The 14786-nt window shown below is 45.0% G+C and overlaps 1 protein-coding gene across 1 annotated transcript in view; it reads left to right on the forward strand.

The window, feature by feature from the left end:
* SPACA6 (sperm acrosome associated 6) overlaps nt 1–5580 on the forward strand; it is a 72380-nt gene extending 66800 nt beyond the window's left edge. Inside the window, exons 6-8 of the mRNA XM_054998922.1 lie at nt 979–1082; nt 3813–4038; nt 5360–5580. Of these exons, the coding sequence (XP_054854897.1) occupies nt 979–1082; nt 3813–4038; nt 5360–5580 (551 nt within the window). The remainder of the gene's footprint in view (nt 1–978; nt 1083–3812; nt 4039–5359) is intronic.
* Nucleotides 5581–14786: the final 9206 nt, after the last annotated feature.

A 14786-nucleotide genomic window follows, 5' to 3' on the forward strand; every position in this document is an offset into this window, starting at 1 on the left:
TTGCCCGTCTCCTTCCTTGGGGAGCTTTAGCATGTTTTTGTACTAAGGTCAGGGCTGGTGCCAGGGTTTCTGGCGCCTGAGGCAAGATACCTACTTGGGCCGCCCCCCCCCCCCCCCGCTAACCAATTTTAAAAAACAGAAGAAACGTAGGAAAAATGAAAATCACAAAACTTGAATCACAAACTGACCTTCCCAATGTCCAATACCCATCAAATTTGCAGGGGACCTAGTCCTCACTGTTCTCTAAAGACCCCCCCCCCCAAGTTTCAGAGATATTTAACCCTGGGAAAGGCATGATCCTTGGTTTCCCCCCCCCCTTTCCTGTCATCTTCTCTTCACAGTGGCAAAAACGGGAGTGTCTGCTGGCAGCTACTTTGAGGGGCTACAAACTGACCTTCCCAATGTCCAATACCCACCAAGCACACAAAGCAATAGGCACAGCCTGATTGACCCACCAAGCGTACGAAGCAATAGACACAGCCTGGTTGCTTCTGCGCTGCGCAGCCTGTGGCGCCGGTGCTGGGTTGGGCCGGGGGGGGGGGTCATCGGGGGCCGGCATGGGCCACAGCGCCTCCTTCAGAGAACTGTGCCCGAGGTGGCTGCCAGCTCCACCTCAATGGGCACAGCGGTGTTAACTAAGGTACAGGGAACTGGGCTTATCTCTTACCCAAGGAAGCAACACCCCATATCTAAGAGCGTAACTACAAGTGACAAAAGGCACAGGTTGGACACTTGTCAGCTTCCCTCAAGTTTTGATGGGAAATGTAGGCAGCTTGGCGGACAAGTGACAGTTGAAAAGTCCATTGGACAGCAGTCGGAGAGCTAAGCTGCAAGACCAGGATGCCTACATTTCCCATCAAAACTTGAGGGAAGCTGACAAGTGTCCAACCTGTGCCTTTTGTCACTTGTAGTTCCACTCTAAGATTAGGAATGTTCAGGTTCAGTCTTCTCTTTTCTCTTCTTATTCCCTAACTCTAGTTCAGGATGTTCACAAAGTTGAAGGGGACATCACTGTTCTGAAGTGCAGCGTGAAGTTCTCGGTTCCTCCAGAGAGGCTCATCAAGTGGAAGTTCGTCAAGGATGTCAGTGAGGGTTTCTGGGCCCCGCAAGAGCCCGCACCCCTGCCAAAGACCCACACTCTACAGAAAAGAGTCCAGTAGCACCTTTAAGACTAACCAACTTTACTGTAGCATAAGCTTTTGAGAACCACAGCTCTCTTCATCAGATGCATGGAGAGTACGAAGAAACTGGTCAGAGATATATAGGGGAGGGGGAGAGGGTGCAGGGAGTGAGGGCCATGTAAATGCAAATCAGTTGCAAAAGTCATGAAAGAGGTGGAGCATACAACTCAGGCTGGGTGCATACTCCACCTCTTTCATGCTACAATAAATCTGGTTAGTCTTAAAGGTGCTACTCGACTCTACTATTTTGCAACTACAGACTAACATGGCTAACTCCTCTGGACTTGCTAAAAGAGTATTGTGTGGGGCGGAGAGAGGGGGGAATAATAGAATGCCAGGCAACTATTTCTTCCTTGGTAAATGCTTAGAGCAGGTGGGGAGCTTTTGTAGATTACCCTGGTGATGTCATGGGTACTAGCCAATGGGTATCTGCAAGACTCCGGCAACTTCTTAAATATTTTGCTAGTATTTAGAGGGGGCTGTATCTTCCTAGCCATAATACACCACTGTGCAAGGGCAATTTATTTATTCATTTTTCACTTCATTTCTATCCCACGTTTCTCTCCAGTGGGACCCCAAAGCACCTTCCATCCTTCTCCTCTGTTCTTTGTCACCACAACAACCCTATGAGGTAGGCTAGGCTGAGAGGGTGCGGCTGACCCATGCAGCAAGTTTCCACGGCAGTGTGGGGATTTGAACTTGGCTCTTCCGGAATCTACTTCGACACTCTATCCGCTATACCAGCTAAATGTACTGCCTTTGTTTTGTTTCATTGGAGGGGTGATGGTTATCTGAATTCTGTGCATCAGTTATACTGTTTGATGGAAAACCCTGAGAGATTCTGTCCGTTATTTTCCAAACCCAGGGACTGAGAAATTTGTTTCACATTAAATGTATATTCTGCCACCTAATCTAAGTACATGCTTTACAGAGATATGGGAACAACTAATAATGGGGGGGGGGGGGAATAACAGATAAACTACAACAAGCAACAAACTTCCCTAAAACAATAAATTTCCTAGAGAAATGGTATCCATTTTTAGAATACCTCTCCGAAAACGATTTATTAATAACAAAATCACCCAAACAGGCAATTATCAGTTTGGAAGTCTAGCTATAAAGCAACAGAAATATACAAATATAAACAAGGAATCTTGCATAAACTTTCATTCACAATGCCAACAAGATATCTCATTTGTGTAACAACATAGCAAAATACAATATCCAGCTTTATAAGTATAAATGTGTTATTCAAAGTTGTTACAGCGACACCATTTTATGTTATTGTTGTGTGTATAAATACACACATATATATATATATATATATATATACACACACATATGCACATTTTAATATATATATATATTAAATATATATATTATATAATATATTAAATATCTTAATATATATTAAGATATAAAAATGTATATTCTCACGCTGGGTAGTGGTGGGTGAATTCACTCCCCCTGGTGGTCAAAATAAGAAATAAATTAAACATATCCATCTTTGTGCCAGAGGCCACTAGACCTGAGATTGAACGTGTGGCCTGCTCTGGGTCCTCGTCTCTTGTCTAAGAACCCAAGGGTAAATAGCCAATAAACCATTATATACAATAAATATATGGCATAATAATCAATTGTCTAGCAGTAGAGCAAGTATTTATTGTCTTTTCTGCTGTAGGAACAGAAGACTTATTCACAAATTACAGGTCGACATATTCTCCTAGAAGAAAGATATTAGGATATATATGACTGCATGTACTGGCAAGCTAATGCATAGTTTCTGTTTCACACAAGCAAAATATCTTTTTCAAACTGTGAATGTTTAATATAGGTAAACAGATGAATAGATACTTTGAACTTTTAAAGCTGGAATTAAGGTACCTACAGTGCAATCCGACAAATGCTTTCCTGAGACTTGTGTGTGTGTGTGTGTGTGGTGCCCTCAAGTCATAGCTGACTTATGGCGACCCCTGGTGAACTGTTATGTAATCCACTTTGAGTCTCAGAGAGAAACACAGAGTATAAATAAAGGGGAAGGGAGGGAGAGGGAAAGAGAGAGAGGGAGAGAGAAAGAAAGAAATAGAAAGAAAGAACAATCAACATGCATTTATCACATTATAAATTAATCCAGAACACCAGACGTGTTTGGGCTTTCGCCTTCTTCAGTGGTGTGAATGTATTATACATTACAAGTCAAAACTTGTCACAAGCAAAAGGATTAAGTACAAACAATATCATGCATGTACTGTAAAGAGGACCAGAATTCAAAGGAAACAAGACAGGGACAAGAAAGGTCACACCACAACTATTTCACCACAGGAAAAGTTAATGCAAGACTCTTTCCATGCACAGAGTTCAGCCACTTTGTTTCGCCCCTACCCCTTGGTTAGCTCCTAGGAGCCAGTGTGGTATCATTGACCAGAGAACTGGATTCAAATCTCCCCTCAGCCACAAACTCTCTCTCAGCCTAATCCACTTTACAGGGTGCCTGTTGGGAGGGCAGAGAACTGTCCATGTCAACCTGAGCTACCTGGGGGAAGGACGGGATAAAAATAGCTCGAGTACAGCTTCTGAGAAACTGCACCAGTTTATTTCACGCTGCCCCTCTTTCTGCCCTTTCCCTCGCAGATTCGAAGCCAGGATCTTTCGTTCTTCGAAAACCTTTACACTGGAACTGATTCTTCCTTCATCATCAGGCCCACGACGGGAGCCCATCACGGAACATATGCCTGTGAAATTGCCGAGGGGAACGATGTACTGGTCAGAAAGTATATATATCTCAATGGTGAGACCCGGGGGCAGTTTCAGGGTTCTGAAAGGATGAGGCAGAAAACTCACCGTGGCGGTGCAGATGGTTAGTCAGGTGGCCTGAGTAATGATCATGCCTGGATTGGGCTTGGAGGCAGAAGGTGGAGCTATGAATCCATCCTTCTTTAAGCCTGACCTTCCTTTGAGGAGTTCAGGACAGCGCACGCCATTCCCACACCCCCTTTTCTCCTAACAACAACCCTGTAAGGTAGGCTAGTCTGAGAAAGCATGACTGGCCCAGGACTCCCAGTGAGTTTTATTGCTGAATGGGAATTTGAACCCAGATCCCAGTCTGACACTGTAACTGGTTCACCACACCAGCTCTGAACACATGTCGGCCCCTCAACCCCCATACGTACTCACCCACAACGATGCTCGGTATTTATTATAGTCCCTTCAGATACATTTTCTTGTTGGAATCCATATAACAACCCTGTAAGGTAGGTCCGAAGGAAAGTTCCCCGTATTGTAGATGGGGGAAGGGTGCTGAGGCCCAGGGCGGTGAGAACCAGTGTGGTATAGTGGCTTGTGCATCACGCTAGGAATTGGAGAGATCTAGGATTGCCAATCTCCAGGTGGTGGCTAGAGATCTGCCAGAATTACAACTGATCTCCGGGCTACAGAGATCCCCTGGAGAAAATGGCTGCTTTGGAGGGTGGATTCTATGGCATTAACGCCATAGAATCCACCCTCCAAAGCATTCAAGAGGTCCCTCCCTTCCCCGACCCTGCCCTCCCCAGGCTCCACCCCTAAATCTCCAGGAATTTCTCAACCCAAAGCTGGCAAACCTAGAGAGACCTGGGTTCCAATCCTGGCTCAGGAACCTCACTGGACACTATCTGACCCTCCCAGGTTAGTCATTCTTACTCAGCCCAACCCAAACACAGGAACCTGCCTTATCTTGAGGCAGATTCCTGCTCTATCAAGGTCAGTCTTGCCTACCCAGGGTCTCAAGTAGAGGTCTTTCACATCACCTACTGCCAGGTGATAACTGGAGATGCCAGGGATTGAACCTGGGACCTTCCACGTGCCAAGAAGACGCTCCCCCATTGACCCACAGCCCCTCCTGTGTCCACCACGGTGTATTCCCACCCCCTCCCTCCCTCCCTCCCTCGTTCTTCTTATGGATCACAGTTCTGGAGCAGGCCGCTGGGCCTTTTGAACAGCAGAGGCAGAGGACAACCATTGTAGCTTTCACTATGACTGCACTCCCATACTGGTGGAAATCCTGTCCGGGGATCCAAAGGGCTTTTTTTTGTGTGTGTGGGGTGGTGGTGGCGGCTGGACCCATCCAGCTGACGGACCTGGGATGGAGAGCTTGAGCGTCTCGGGAGAGGAACCGCCGGCTCTTTCCCTTTCTGCTGCAGTGACGGCAAAGCAGCTCGGAAAGGAAAAGGAACTACAAGGGATGTTCCAGGCCATCCTGAACGCCCCACCAGGGGCTGCGGCAGAGGAAGTGGTGGAGGAAAGCCTCCCTTCTCTGGAAGACTTGCTGCGGGAACCAGACTCGCTGCACAAAAAAAACGTGCTCCTTCTCTTCGTTGGCCTGATTTTGAGCTCGATGCTGGTTACTCTTCTGCTTATGTGAGTGTCGAGGGGCATCCCCAAGAGGGTGGGCAGGAAGCTGCCAGGCACCCTTTCTGCATAGTGCCCACAGTGCCCAGCCCGAGCCCCAGCTGCGAATCCCCTCCCCCAGTAACACTTGTACTGAGTTTTAAAACCCCAAACGAGATCCTGTTCCCGTGAGCCGCTCTTTGCTTATTATAATATGCCAAACCAAGTTATTCAAGAGGGCTTTTTCGTCAGATCGGAGGGCTGCACTGTAAGGAAGTGGTCTCAAAGAGAGGTAAAGGGATAGGAATTATAGACTTTGCTATTGTGTACTGTCTGTTGCTGTAAGTATGATACTACTGGGTAGTTTCTTTGTTGTTTAAAACAGAATCACAGGATCATAGGGTTGGAAGGGACCCCTAGGGTCATCTAGTCCAACCCCCTGCACAATGCAGGAAATTCACAAATACCTTCCCACCCCCCAAACACACACCCAGTGACCCTCACTCCATGCCCAGAGGATGGCAAAACACCATCAGGATCCCTAGCCAAACTGGCCTGGGGGAAATTGCTACCTGACCCCAATATGTCAGGCTTAGAATCACTGATGGTCTTTCAGCATTTCTTCAACTCTGCACTGGATTTCCGCTGCTTTTAAATCTTTGCAAATTTGCATTTATATATCCTAATATGTTTTTTTATCGAAATATCTTTGAAACTGACTGTGCTGACTCACACTATGTAATCCACTTTGAGTCTCGGTGAGAAAGGTGGACTATAAATAACGTAAATAAATAAATATAGCCCTGCTTTCCATGGCTTGAGGCAGTGTTTAAATCCAATTATTTTTTAAAAAATTACAAAAAATGCACATAACTCCCTCTCCTAAAATAATGCCTACAGCTTATGCCCTATCAAAAGAATTGCTAAAAATGTGCCTCCCCTCCCCAAGGAATCTGTTTCATATAACAGGAGTTATGATGGGAAACTGCAGTTTTCAGTTGATGCCAGGAGGGCTACCTTAAGCAAGGGGGGTGAATATCAAGTGGTAGCCTAAGGACCGTAACAGGTGAATGGAGTCATATGTGAGTCCTAGGCCCTAGGCACTTCAGGGCTCTAAAGGTCTCTACCAGCACCTTGAATTGGACTCTGAAACAAACTGGCAACCAGTGCAGCTGTTTTAAGACAGGCAAGAGATGTTCCCTTTGGCTCACCCCTGACAATTATCAGGCTATCAATCTGGACCCACTGCAGTATCTACATTGCATTCAAGGGCAGCCCCAAGTAGAGATAATTACAGTAGTCTAACCACAAAGTTACTAAACTATGGATCAGCATGGCCGGATCTGCAGAGTCTAGGAAGGGAGAGTGTTGGTGAATGAAATGCAGCTGGATAAAAGGCACCTTTGGCCACTACACCCCCCTGCTTTTCAGACAGCAAAGTTGAGTCCATGAGCATCCCCCCGGCCTCTTAACTGTGAGGAACCTCCTCTGCAAACCAGAAGTGGATCCAGTCCCTCTGAAACATAAGCCTCCCCGGCCACCATAACCTCTTTTGACTGAAAAGGCAGGACAAAAATAACCAACATCCACACTGTCTGGGCTGAATTTCTAAACGGATGAATGCTGGGATGGCAGATTTTGTAATGCAGAAGCCACATCCAGGACTTTTCTACCAGGTTCTGCTCCCGGAGCCTTTCATAGCAGTCCCAAAGGCAGAAATATCTCCTCGGAAGGGAAGTGCTTTTCCCTGCTTCATTTCTAGAGGAGTGGCCCATGCAGAAGGCAGAAGAGCAGAAGCAAAGATAAAATATCCAAACCCTCCCCTGCCTGCAAAGCTCTTCAGGGGTGAAAGGAAAAGACAGACAGTACATAGTAGCAAAGTCTATAATTCCTATCCCTTTACCTCTCTTTGAGACCACTTCCTTACAGTGCAGCCCTCCGATCTGACGAAAAGGTATTTTAATTGTGCTCAAAACTTCTGTCTTTTCTTTTCTCGTCTCCATTGTGGCCCAAGCCAGTCACGGGGAGCCAGGAGGGGTGGTGAGGCCCTTATTCCCTCTGAAGTCCACAAAAACTTCTCCCGGCATAAAGGTTTGCTAGTCTCTAAATTGCCATGAATCCTCCTCCTTTTTGCTGAAACAGATTACTGCAGTCCTAAACACACTTAGCTGGGAGCAAACCCCATTGAAGACATTGGGACTTACCTCTGCAGGGACATACACAAGGGGGCGCTGTAACAGGGCTGCCCCTCTGCGCCGGTATCTCTTCACCTATTAGATTAATTTACCATCACAATACAGTCCTGGGTAGAGTTACACCCTTCTAAGCCAATGGGTTTTTCCCACTGTTTAAACGCCCGCTGGCAACAAAGGGGACTTTCCCATTGCAACCTTTGGCAAGGGTATCTTTTGATTAGAAACGCCTTAAAGCTTCCATTCAGGGTTATCTAATCTGGAATGACTGAATGATTTCGAAAGCCCGCTCATTCGCTGCCTCCCTTCCTGCTTTCTCTCTCTTCCCTAGGGGAGTCTACTATTGGGCTACAGACGTGGAGCAATCCTGAATCAGAGAGAAATGCATGGACCTTTCCCATCCCCCCCCTTTCTTGCTGCCTTCTCCCCCTCCCTGGCAGAGACTGCACTGAGATATATTATTTATGTAATAAAAACCTCAATCAAGTTATGCCCTCAGCTTCTAGCACTGAGCTACGAATTGTGCGTTATTCGTATGAGATTGAAGATCATTTCTCAACAAAAGGGCAGGAGGCTTCTGGAAACGCAGGCTTGGATTCTGAGCAATGTACACAAAACCATGCCGGAATAGGGGTCTGCAATCTGTGGCTCCAGAGCCAGACATCATTCAGTGCAGAACCAAATCTGTCCCAAGAAATTCAACAGGTACAGCTGGACCATTGAACTAGTTCTGGAGACTGTTTCAGGTGGGTAGCCCTGTTGGTCTGCAGTAGTAAGAGCAAGATTCAAGTCCAGTAGCACCCTAAAGACTAACAATATTTCCTGGGTATAAGAGTGACGCTTTCTTTGCCAGATCTGACGAAGGGAGCTTGACTCTCAAAAGCTTGTATTCTGGATATCTTGTTGGTCTTTAAGGTGCTACTGGACTCGAATCTTGCTCTAGTTAAGGAGAGTTTTTCGCTTACTGCTCAGGAAAGTTGCTAACTCGGTCAGTTAGAGTGCAAGCCTAAGAACGTTTTCCTGGAAGTAAACTCCAACTCGATAGCGTTCTGAGCATAGCAGAGGAAGTAGGGTTGCCAGCTCCAGTTTGGGAAATTCCTGGAGATTTGGAGGGGGGAACCTGGAGAGGGTGGAGTTTGGGGAGGGGTAGGACCTCAGCAGAGTATAATGCCATACAACCCATCCTCCAAAGCCACCTTTTTTCCTCCAGGTGAACTGATTTCTATGCCCTGCAGTTGCAATTCCAGGATATCCCCAGATACCACTTGGAGGTTGGCAGCCTTAAGAGCGTGGCACTATTAGTCTTTAAACAGGACAGCTGCCCAGCATGGGAGATGCTGGTAAAGGGACAAGGCACCAGGCACTTTGTGTCCTATTGTTCTGCCAGCCCTGCTGCCCACCAATCCTCCTTTCTCGTCTGATATTGGGTCACAGTAGCTACTGGAGACAGAGAGACAGAACAAGGAACTAGCAGAATGGGGGCAACAAGAGCTTCACGACTGCTTGGCACTTCTACGGTTTTTAGTAAGACCATCCTATTGAATGTACTATTAGTGCATTCAAAGCACTTCACCAGCAGTGTCTTGTTACCCTCACAACAACCATGTTTGGCCGGTCAAGCCAATCCTCTTATTGCAGAAGGGCTAACAAAGGAGAAGCCAGTAGAGATGGCTCCTAGTTAATTAGTTTAATTGTGTTATCTCTAAATACGGTTCCAGTGAGTAGTCTTTTCTTACAATTAAGTTGCCACTTGACACAATTAATTCCCTTTGTAAGCCCATCATTTTCTGGCCCTTTGACCCTGCTGTTCAAGGAAGAAGGAAAGACAAGCTGTATCTTTTAGGGCTTCAAAGCGGAGCCTGGATTTCTCCCAGAAGTGCAATTGATTTCCAGGGATCGGTTTCCCTGGAAGATCTGGCAGCTTCATAGGGTGGACTTTACAACAACACATCTCTGCTGAGTTCCCTCTACCTCCAATCTCCAGGAATTACCCAGGCCAGAGTTGACAACTCTAGTAGCCATCTATAAGGCTGCCCTATGAAGATCCACTCATTGCATCTGATGAAGTGAGCTAGACTTCAGGTGAAGTGTGGAGTGCATCAAAGAAAAGGCTGATTATTGGCTGTGTTATGTGTGTGTTATGTGCCGTCAAGTCGCCTCCAACCTATGGCAACCCTATGAAGGAAAGACCTCCAAAACATCCTATCATTAACAGACTTGCTCAGATCCTGCAAACTGGAGGACGTGGCTTTTATTGAGTCCAGCCATCTCCTTTTAGGTCTTCCTCTTTTCCTTCTGCCTTCCACTTTTCCTAGCATTATAGACTTTTTCAGAGAATCTTGTCTGAGTCAAAATGTTACACGAGAGAGTGGAAAGGCAGACATAACATCGGAAGAGCCTTGCTAGATTGGCCCAGTGGTCTATCTAGTCCAACATCTCTTTTCACACAGTGACCAACCAGTAGCCCTGGAAGGCCAACAAACAGACCAAGACATTGCCTCCTAGGGTTTAAGAGTTTGGTTATATGCAGATTTACATTGGAGTAAATCCCAGTGAACTCAGTGGAATTTTCTTTCCAACGCATGTAAGAATTTACTCGCCTCCCCCACCCCCAGAAAAATGCCCATGGTTTTCTGTAGAGCTGAAAACTACCTATATAATCAACATTTTTAACCAACATGTTATCCAAGGAGCGAGCAAGCATGTATCTCCCCATCTTCATTTTATCCTCACAACACAACCCTGCGAGATAGGCAACAGAGATGGAGACCCAAAGGTCTCCATAGCTGCACAGGAATTTGAACTCAGGCCTCCTTTGCCCTAGTCTAACACTAACCATTGCACCCACTACCTGCTGTAGCATTCTGCATGAACTCAAAAGCTTGCATTTTTTCTGTAAACCAGAGCTATTGATGTAAGAAAAATTAGTATGTTCATATCTGATTTTTGTACTTGGTTTTCGGAAGTAAATGATGCTACCAGCACACACACACACCCCATTTGAAATGCATTCTATGAGTCTAGCCACTTCAAGAGGTTTGAAAAATTTGCTTCCATGAACTCAACTTGAATTGCAACAATAATCACAGACAGGGAGGCTTGTTATGAGGGACTGGAAAGCCACCCTGTGACCTTGATAGCTGAGCAAGGAATTGAGCACTCATCTCTCTCCCTTGCCCTGAGTTCAGGTCTCCAGGAACTGATGCTAGATTATCCACCCCAGCCTCACACCTGAGGAACTTTGGCCACTCAAAGCATGTTACTATTTAAAAATGACCATCAGACGTTTTGTTATGCAAAGCCAGCCTGGATAAGTGTGAAGGGAGGGGCAACAAGAGGGTGTCCTGGGGCTTATTCCAAAGCTCATCTTATCTGGCTATCCTGCTTGACGTAGTAAAGCATTTTCTGATTTAATCACCAGGTAATGTTGGGTGTGTCGTCATCATCCCCCCCCACTGAACCAATCACCTTTTGCATCCCTAAGACACACCTTTACATCACACTGGGTAGCAAAATGGTTCCTTGTTTGGAGCAACAAAATTCTTTGAAGCTACCCGGGCAGTTCCTCCAGGCATCTGTTGCCTCCCGAGCCCTTTTGCCACACGTCTTTGGTGCTGGTTGTGTGCCAGATGGTTTGTGCTTTGTACGAATGAGAAAGGCCCGTGCCTGCAAATGCATGCATTATACAAAAATGAAACAGGACCTCAGCGTCTCCTTTAAGATTTTAGCACCTAACCTACCTCACAGGGTTGTTGTGAGTGTAAAATAGAGGCACTGTCCTAAGTTTCTTGGAGGAACAGCTTGCTAAAAATGCACTAAATAAATGACGCTCCTTGCAGTTCCTTGGAGAGAAGCAACACCTGCTAAGCCAATATGCCCAAAAAGGATATATACATCAAAATGATCAAAACCGGGATTTGACTTGCAGCTTGGCTTTTAGGTGGATTCCAGTTCTAAAAAAGGTGGAAAGGTATTGCTTGAAATTTAAACCACAAGAGATGCTTTTTAGCCAATCAAGTTTATATATTCCCCAAACCTCAATACAGGTGGCTTTTTTGAGACTCTGAAGGGAAGTGTTTTCCATGGTCATCGATCCAGAGGTGATCCAGAGGAGTTACCCGTGTTAGTCTGTAGTTGCAAAATAGTAAAGAGACCAGTAGCACCTTTAAGACTAATCAACTTTATTGTAGCATAAGCTTTTGAGAACCACAGCTCTCTTCATCTGATGCATCTGACGAAGAGAGCTGTGGTTCTTGAAAGCTTAGGCTACAATAAAGTTGGTGAGTCTTAAAGGTGCTTCTGGACTCTTAACTATGTTTTCTTTGTTAACTTTGCAAGCCATCTTAAAAGAACCAGTATAGTGTAATGGTTAGAGTGTCAGACTAGGATCTGGGAGACCCAGGTTCAAATCCCCACGTGCTTCCATGGAAGCTGGCTGGGTGACTTTGGGCCAGCACACACTCTTGGCCTCACCTAGCTCGCAGGGTTGTTGTTTGTGAGTATAAAAGGGAGGAAATGAGAAAGATGCAAGCCACTTTGGATCCCCACTGGGGGGAACAGTAGCAATATAAACGAATAAAATAAATAAAACTGGGTGCCTCTTGAAAGGTGGCGTACAAATTGCCTTACTCAGTTATATAGACGACACAGACTAGTTTTAGGTGCGTAGCTGTGTTGGTTTGCAGGGAAGACCAACTAGAATTCCAGTGTATGAAAGAAAGAAAGAAAGAAAGAAAGAAAGAAAGAAAGAAAGAAAGAAAGAAAGAAAGAAAGAAAGAAAGAAAGAAAGAAAGAAAGAAAGAAAGAAAGAAAGAAAGAAAGAAAGAAAGAAAGAAAAAGCTACTTGGAAGGTTGTTGTGGGTTTTCCGGGCTGTATTACAATTGTATTGTAGCTTTTGGTGCTATACCTCTGAAGATGCCAGCCACAGCTGCTGGCGAAACGTCAGGAACTACAATGCCAAGACCACGGCAATACATCCCGGAAAACCCACAACAACCATCGTTCTCCGGCCGTGAAAGCCTTCGACAATACATAGCTACTTGGAAGTTGCTAAATGGAGATTAGGTCTTTAGAGAAAATGGCTGAAAATAGGTCTGGTTATTGCTCATGGCAATGTCAATCAGTCATGAAATTTTGGGATGATGTTCTCACCCAAATAAAAGAGATTACGGATTATGACCTTCAATTTGATCCTCATCTTCCTTGATTTCTGGCATAATTTGAATGTTGCATCGATCAGGCGAGATTTAATTGATAGCTTACTGGTGGTGGCTAAAATGCTGATAGCATCACGATGGAACCAGAAAAATATCCCAAATATAGATCAATGGTACGTTAAAGTCTGGGATCAATTCATATCAGAAAAATTATCATACATCATACGTAAAAATGAAAACCTCTCTTTCAAATCATCTTTCTTTGAAAAATGGTGGCCCTTCTTTGAATTTATTGCTAGCAAAGATATGTCTCCACCAAATGACTTATACCAGACAATTCTTGATAGTTAATCACTCCGTCTGTTAGCATATATAGTTAAAACTGTTCAAACTGTATTTTATCTTCGTTGTTGTTACTTCATGATGTTAATGTTATTGTTCAACTTATTTCTTCTTCTGTAGTTGTAGCTATTTGTTTCTCAATAAATAATTTAAAGAAATAGGTCAGGTTGTTAAGATTTGTAGACTAGCTCAAGAATGTGTTTACAGAGCTGAATGGGAAGACCTGCTGAGCAGTCTCTAAGTTCCCTGGAGATTCGACCTTGGAGAAACATTTTTCAGACCCTCTGTGCTTAACTCCCTAGTCCTCCCACAGCTGTAACACCAATTAACGGCTTAGCCCTGATTGGTTCCTGAGTTGCCCGATAATTCACTGAGGCCTGAAAAGATAACTTCTCAACTCACCCCTTTACCTAGTTCTTCCTCATAATGCAAGTTTGCCAAAGAGAAGCTGCATGCTATTTTTATTATCCATAGCATGTTCATATGCTGAATTGACCAAGTACATGGATGGGTGAGATATGCAACAATGGGAACCCCTTAGAGATGTTCAGGTCACTCTTTAGATAGGCGGTTTTAATATTTAGCGACAGTAAGCATTCCTTGTTTTAATGCCTGTTGCCTGAGTAAGAGTGCTTTATGTTTTTGGAGACTCTCCTTAATGACTAAACATCTTTTACTAAGCTGTGTCTGGAACTCATGTCTTTTGTGTGGGTACACCCCAGAAATGAACCTGAAATTGGAAAGCCTGGCCTTTGGGAAAGGGAGAGCTTTCAGTCTCACAAAAAAGTGGAACGTGTCCTGCTTACCTGGTTGCTGGAGTGCTTGTACTCACTCGATACTCAAATCTGGGAGTAGTAGAAAAGAGCAAGCATCTGAGCTGTGGTTCACAAAAGCTCAGACCCTACCACAAATTTTGTTATCCTTATAGGTGCTACTGGACTCTTGCTCTTTTCTATTGCTACAGACAGATGAACACGGCTACCCATCTTGACCAAACTGAGGTTGCGGGTTCTCTGTAGATGTGTTGACTCTCAAAAGATTACACTCTGAAAATCTTGTAGCACCTACAACACTGAACAAACTTTGTGGTAGGGTATGAGCTCATACCCTGCCACAAATTTAGTTAAGTCTTGTAGGTGCCACTGGACTCTTGCTCTTTTCTCCTGCTACAAACAAACCGCTAACAGACCTTGATATATCTGAAAATCTTGTTGGTCTCTAAGGTACCACTGGACTGCAGTCCTGGTGGTCCAACGCGGCCATCCACCAGGGCTGATCCTGCCCTTACAATGCAATCCTAAACAGAGTTAGACCAGTCTAAACCCACTGAAATCAATGGGCTTAAACTGGAGTAACTCTGTTTAGGAGCTTTAAGACTAACCAACTTTATTGCAGCGTAAGCTTTCAGATGACGAAGAGAGCTGTGGTTCTCGAAAGCTAATGCTACAATAAACTTGGTTAGTCTTAAAGGTGCTACTGGACTCTTCAGTATTTTGCAACTACAGACTAACACGGCTAACTCCTCTGGATTGCACCGCCAGAACATGAA

Source organism: Eublepharis macularius, chromosome 15 (assembly GCF_028583425.1).
Source record: "Eublepharis macularius isolate TG4126 chromosome 15, MPM_Emac_v1.0, whole genome shotgun sequence".
Classification (NCBI taxonomy): domain Eukaryota; kingdom Metazoa; phylum Chordata; class Lepidosauria; order Squamata; family Eublepharidae; genus Eublepharis; species Eublepharis macularius.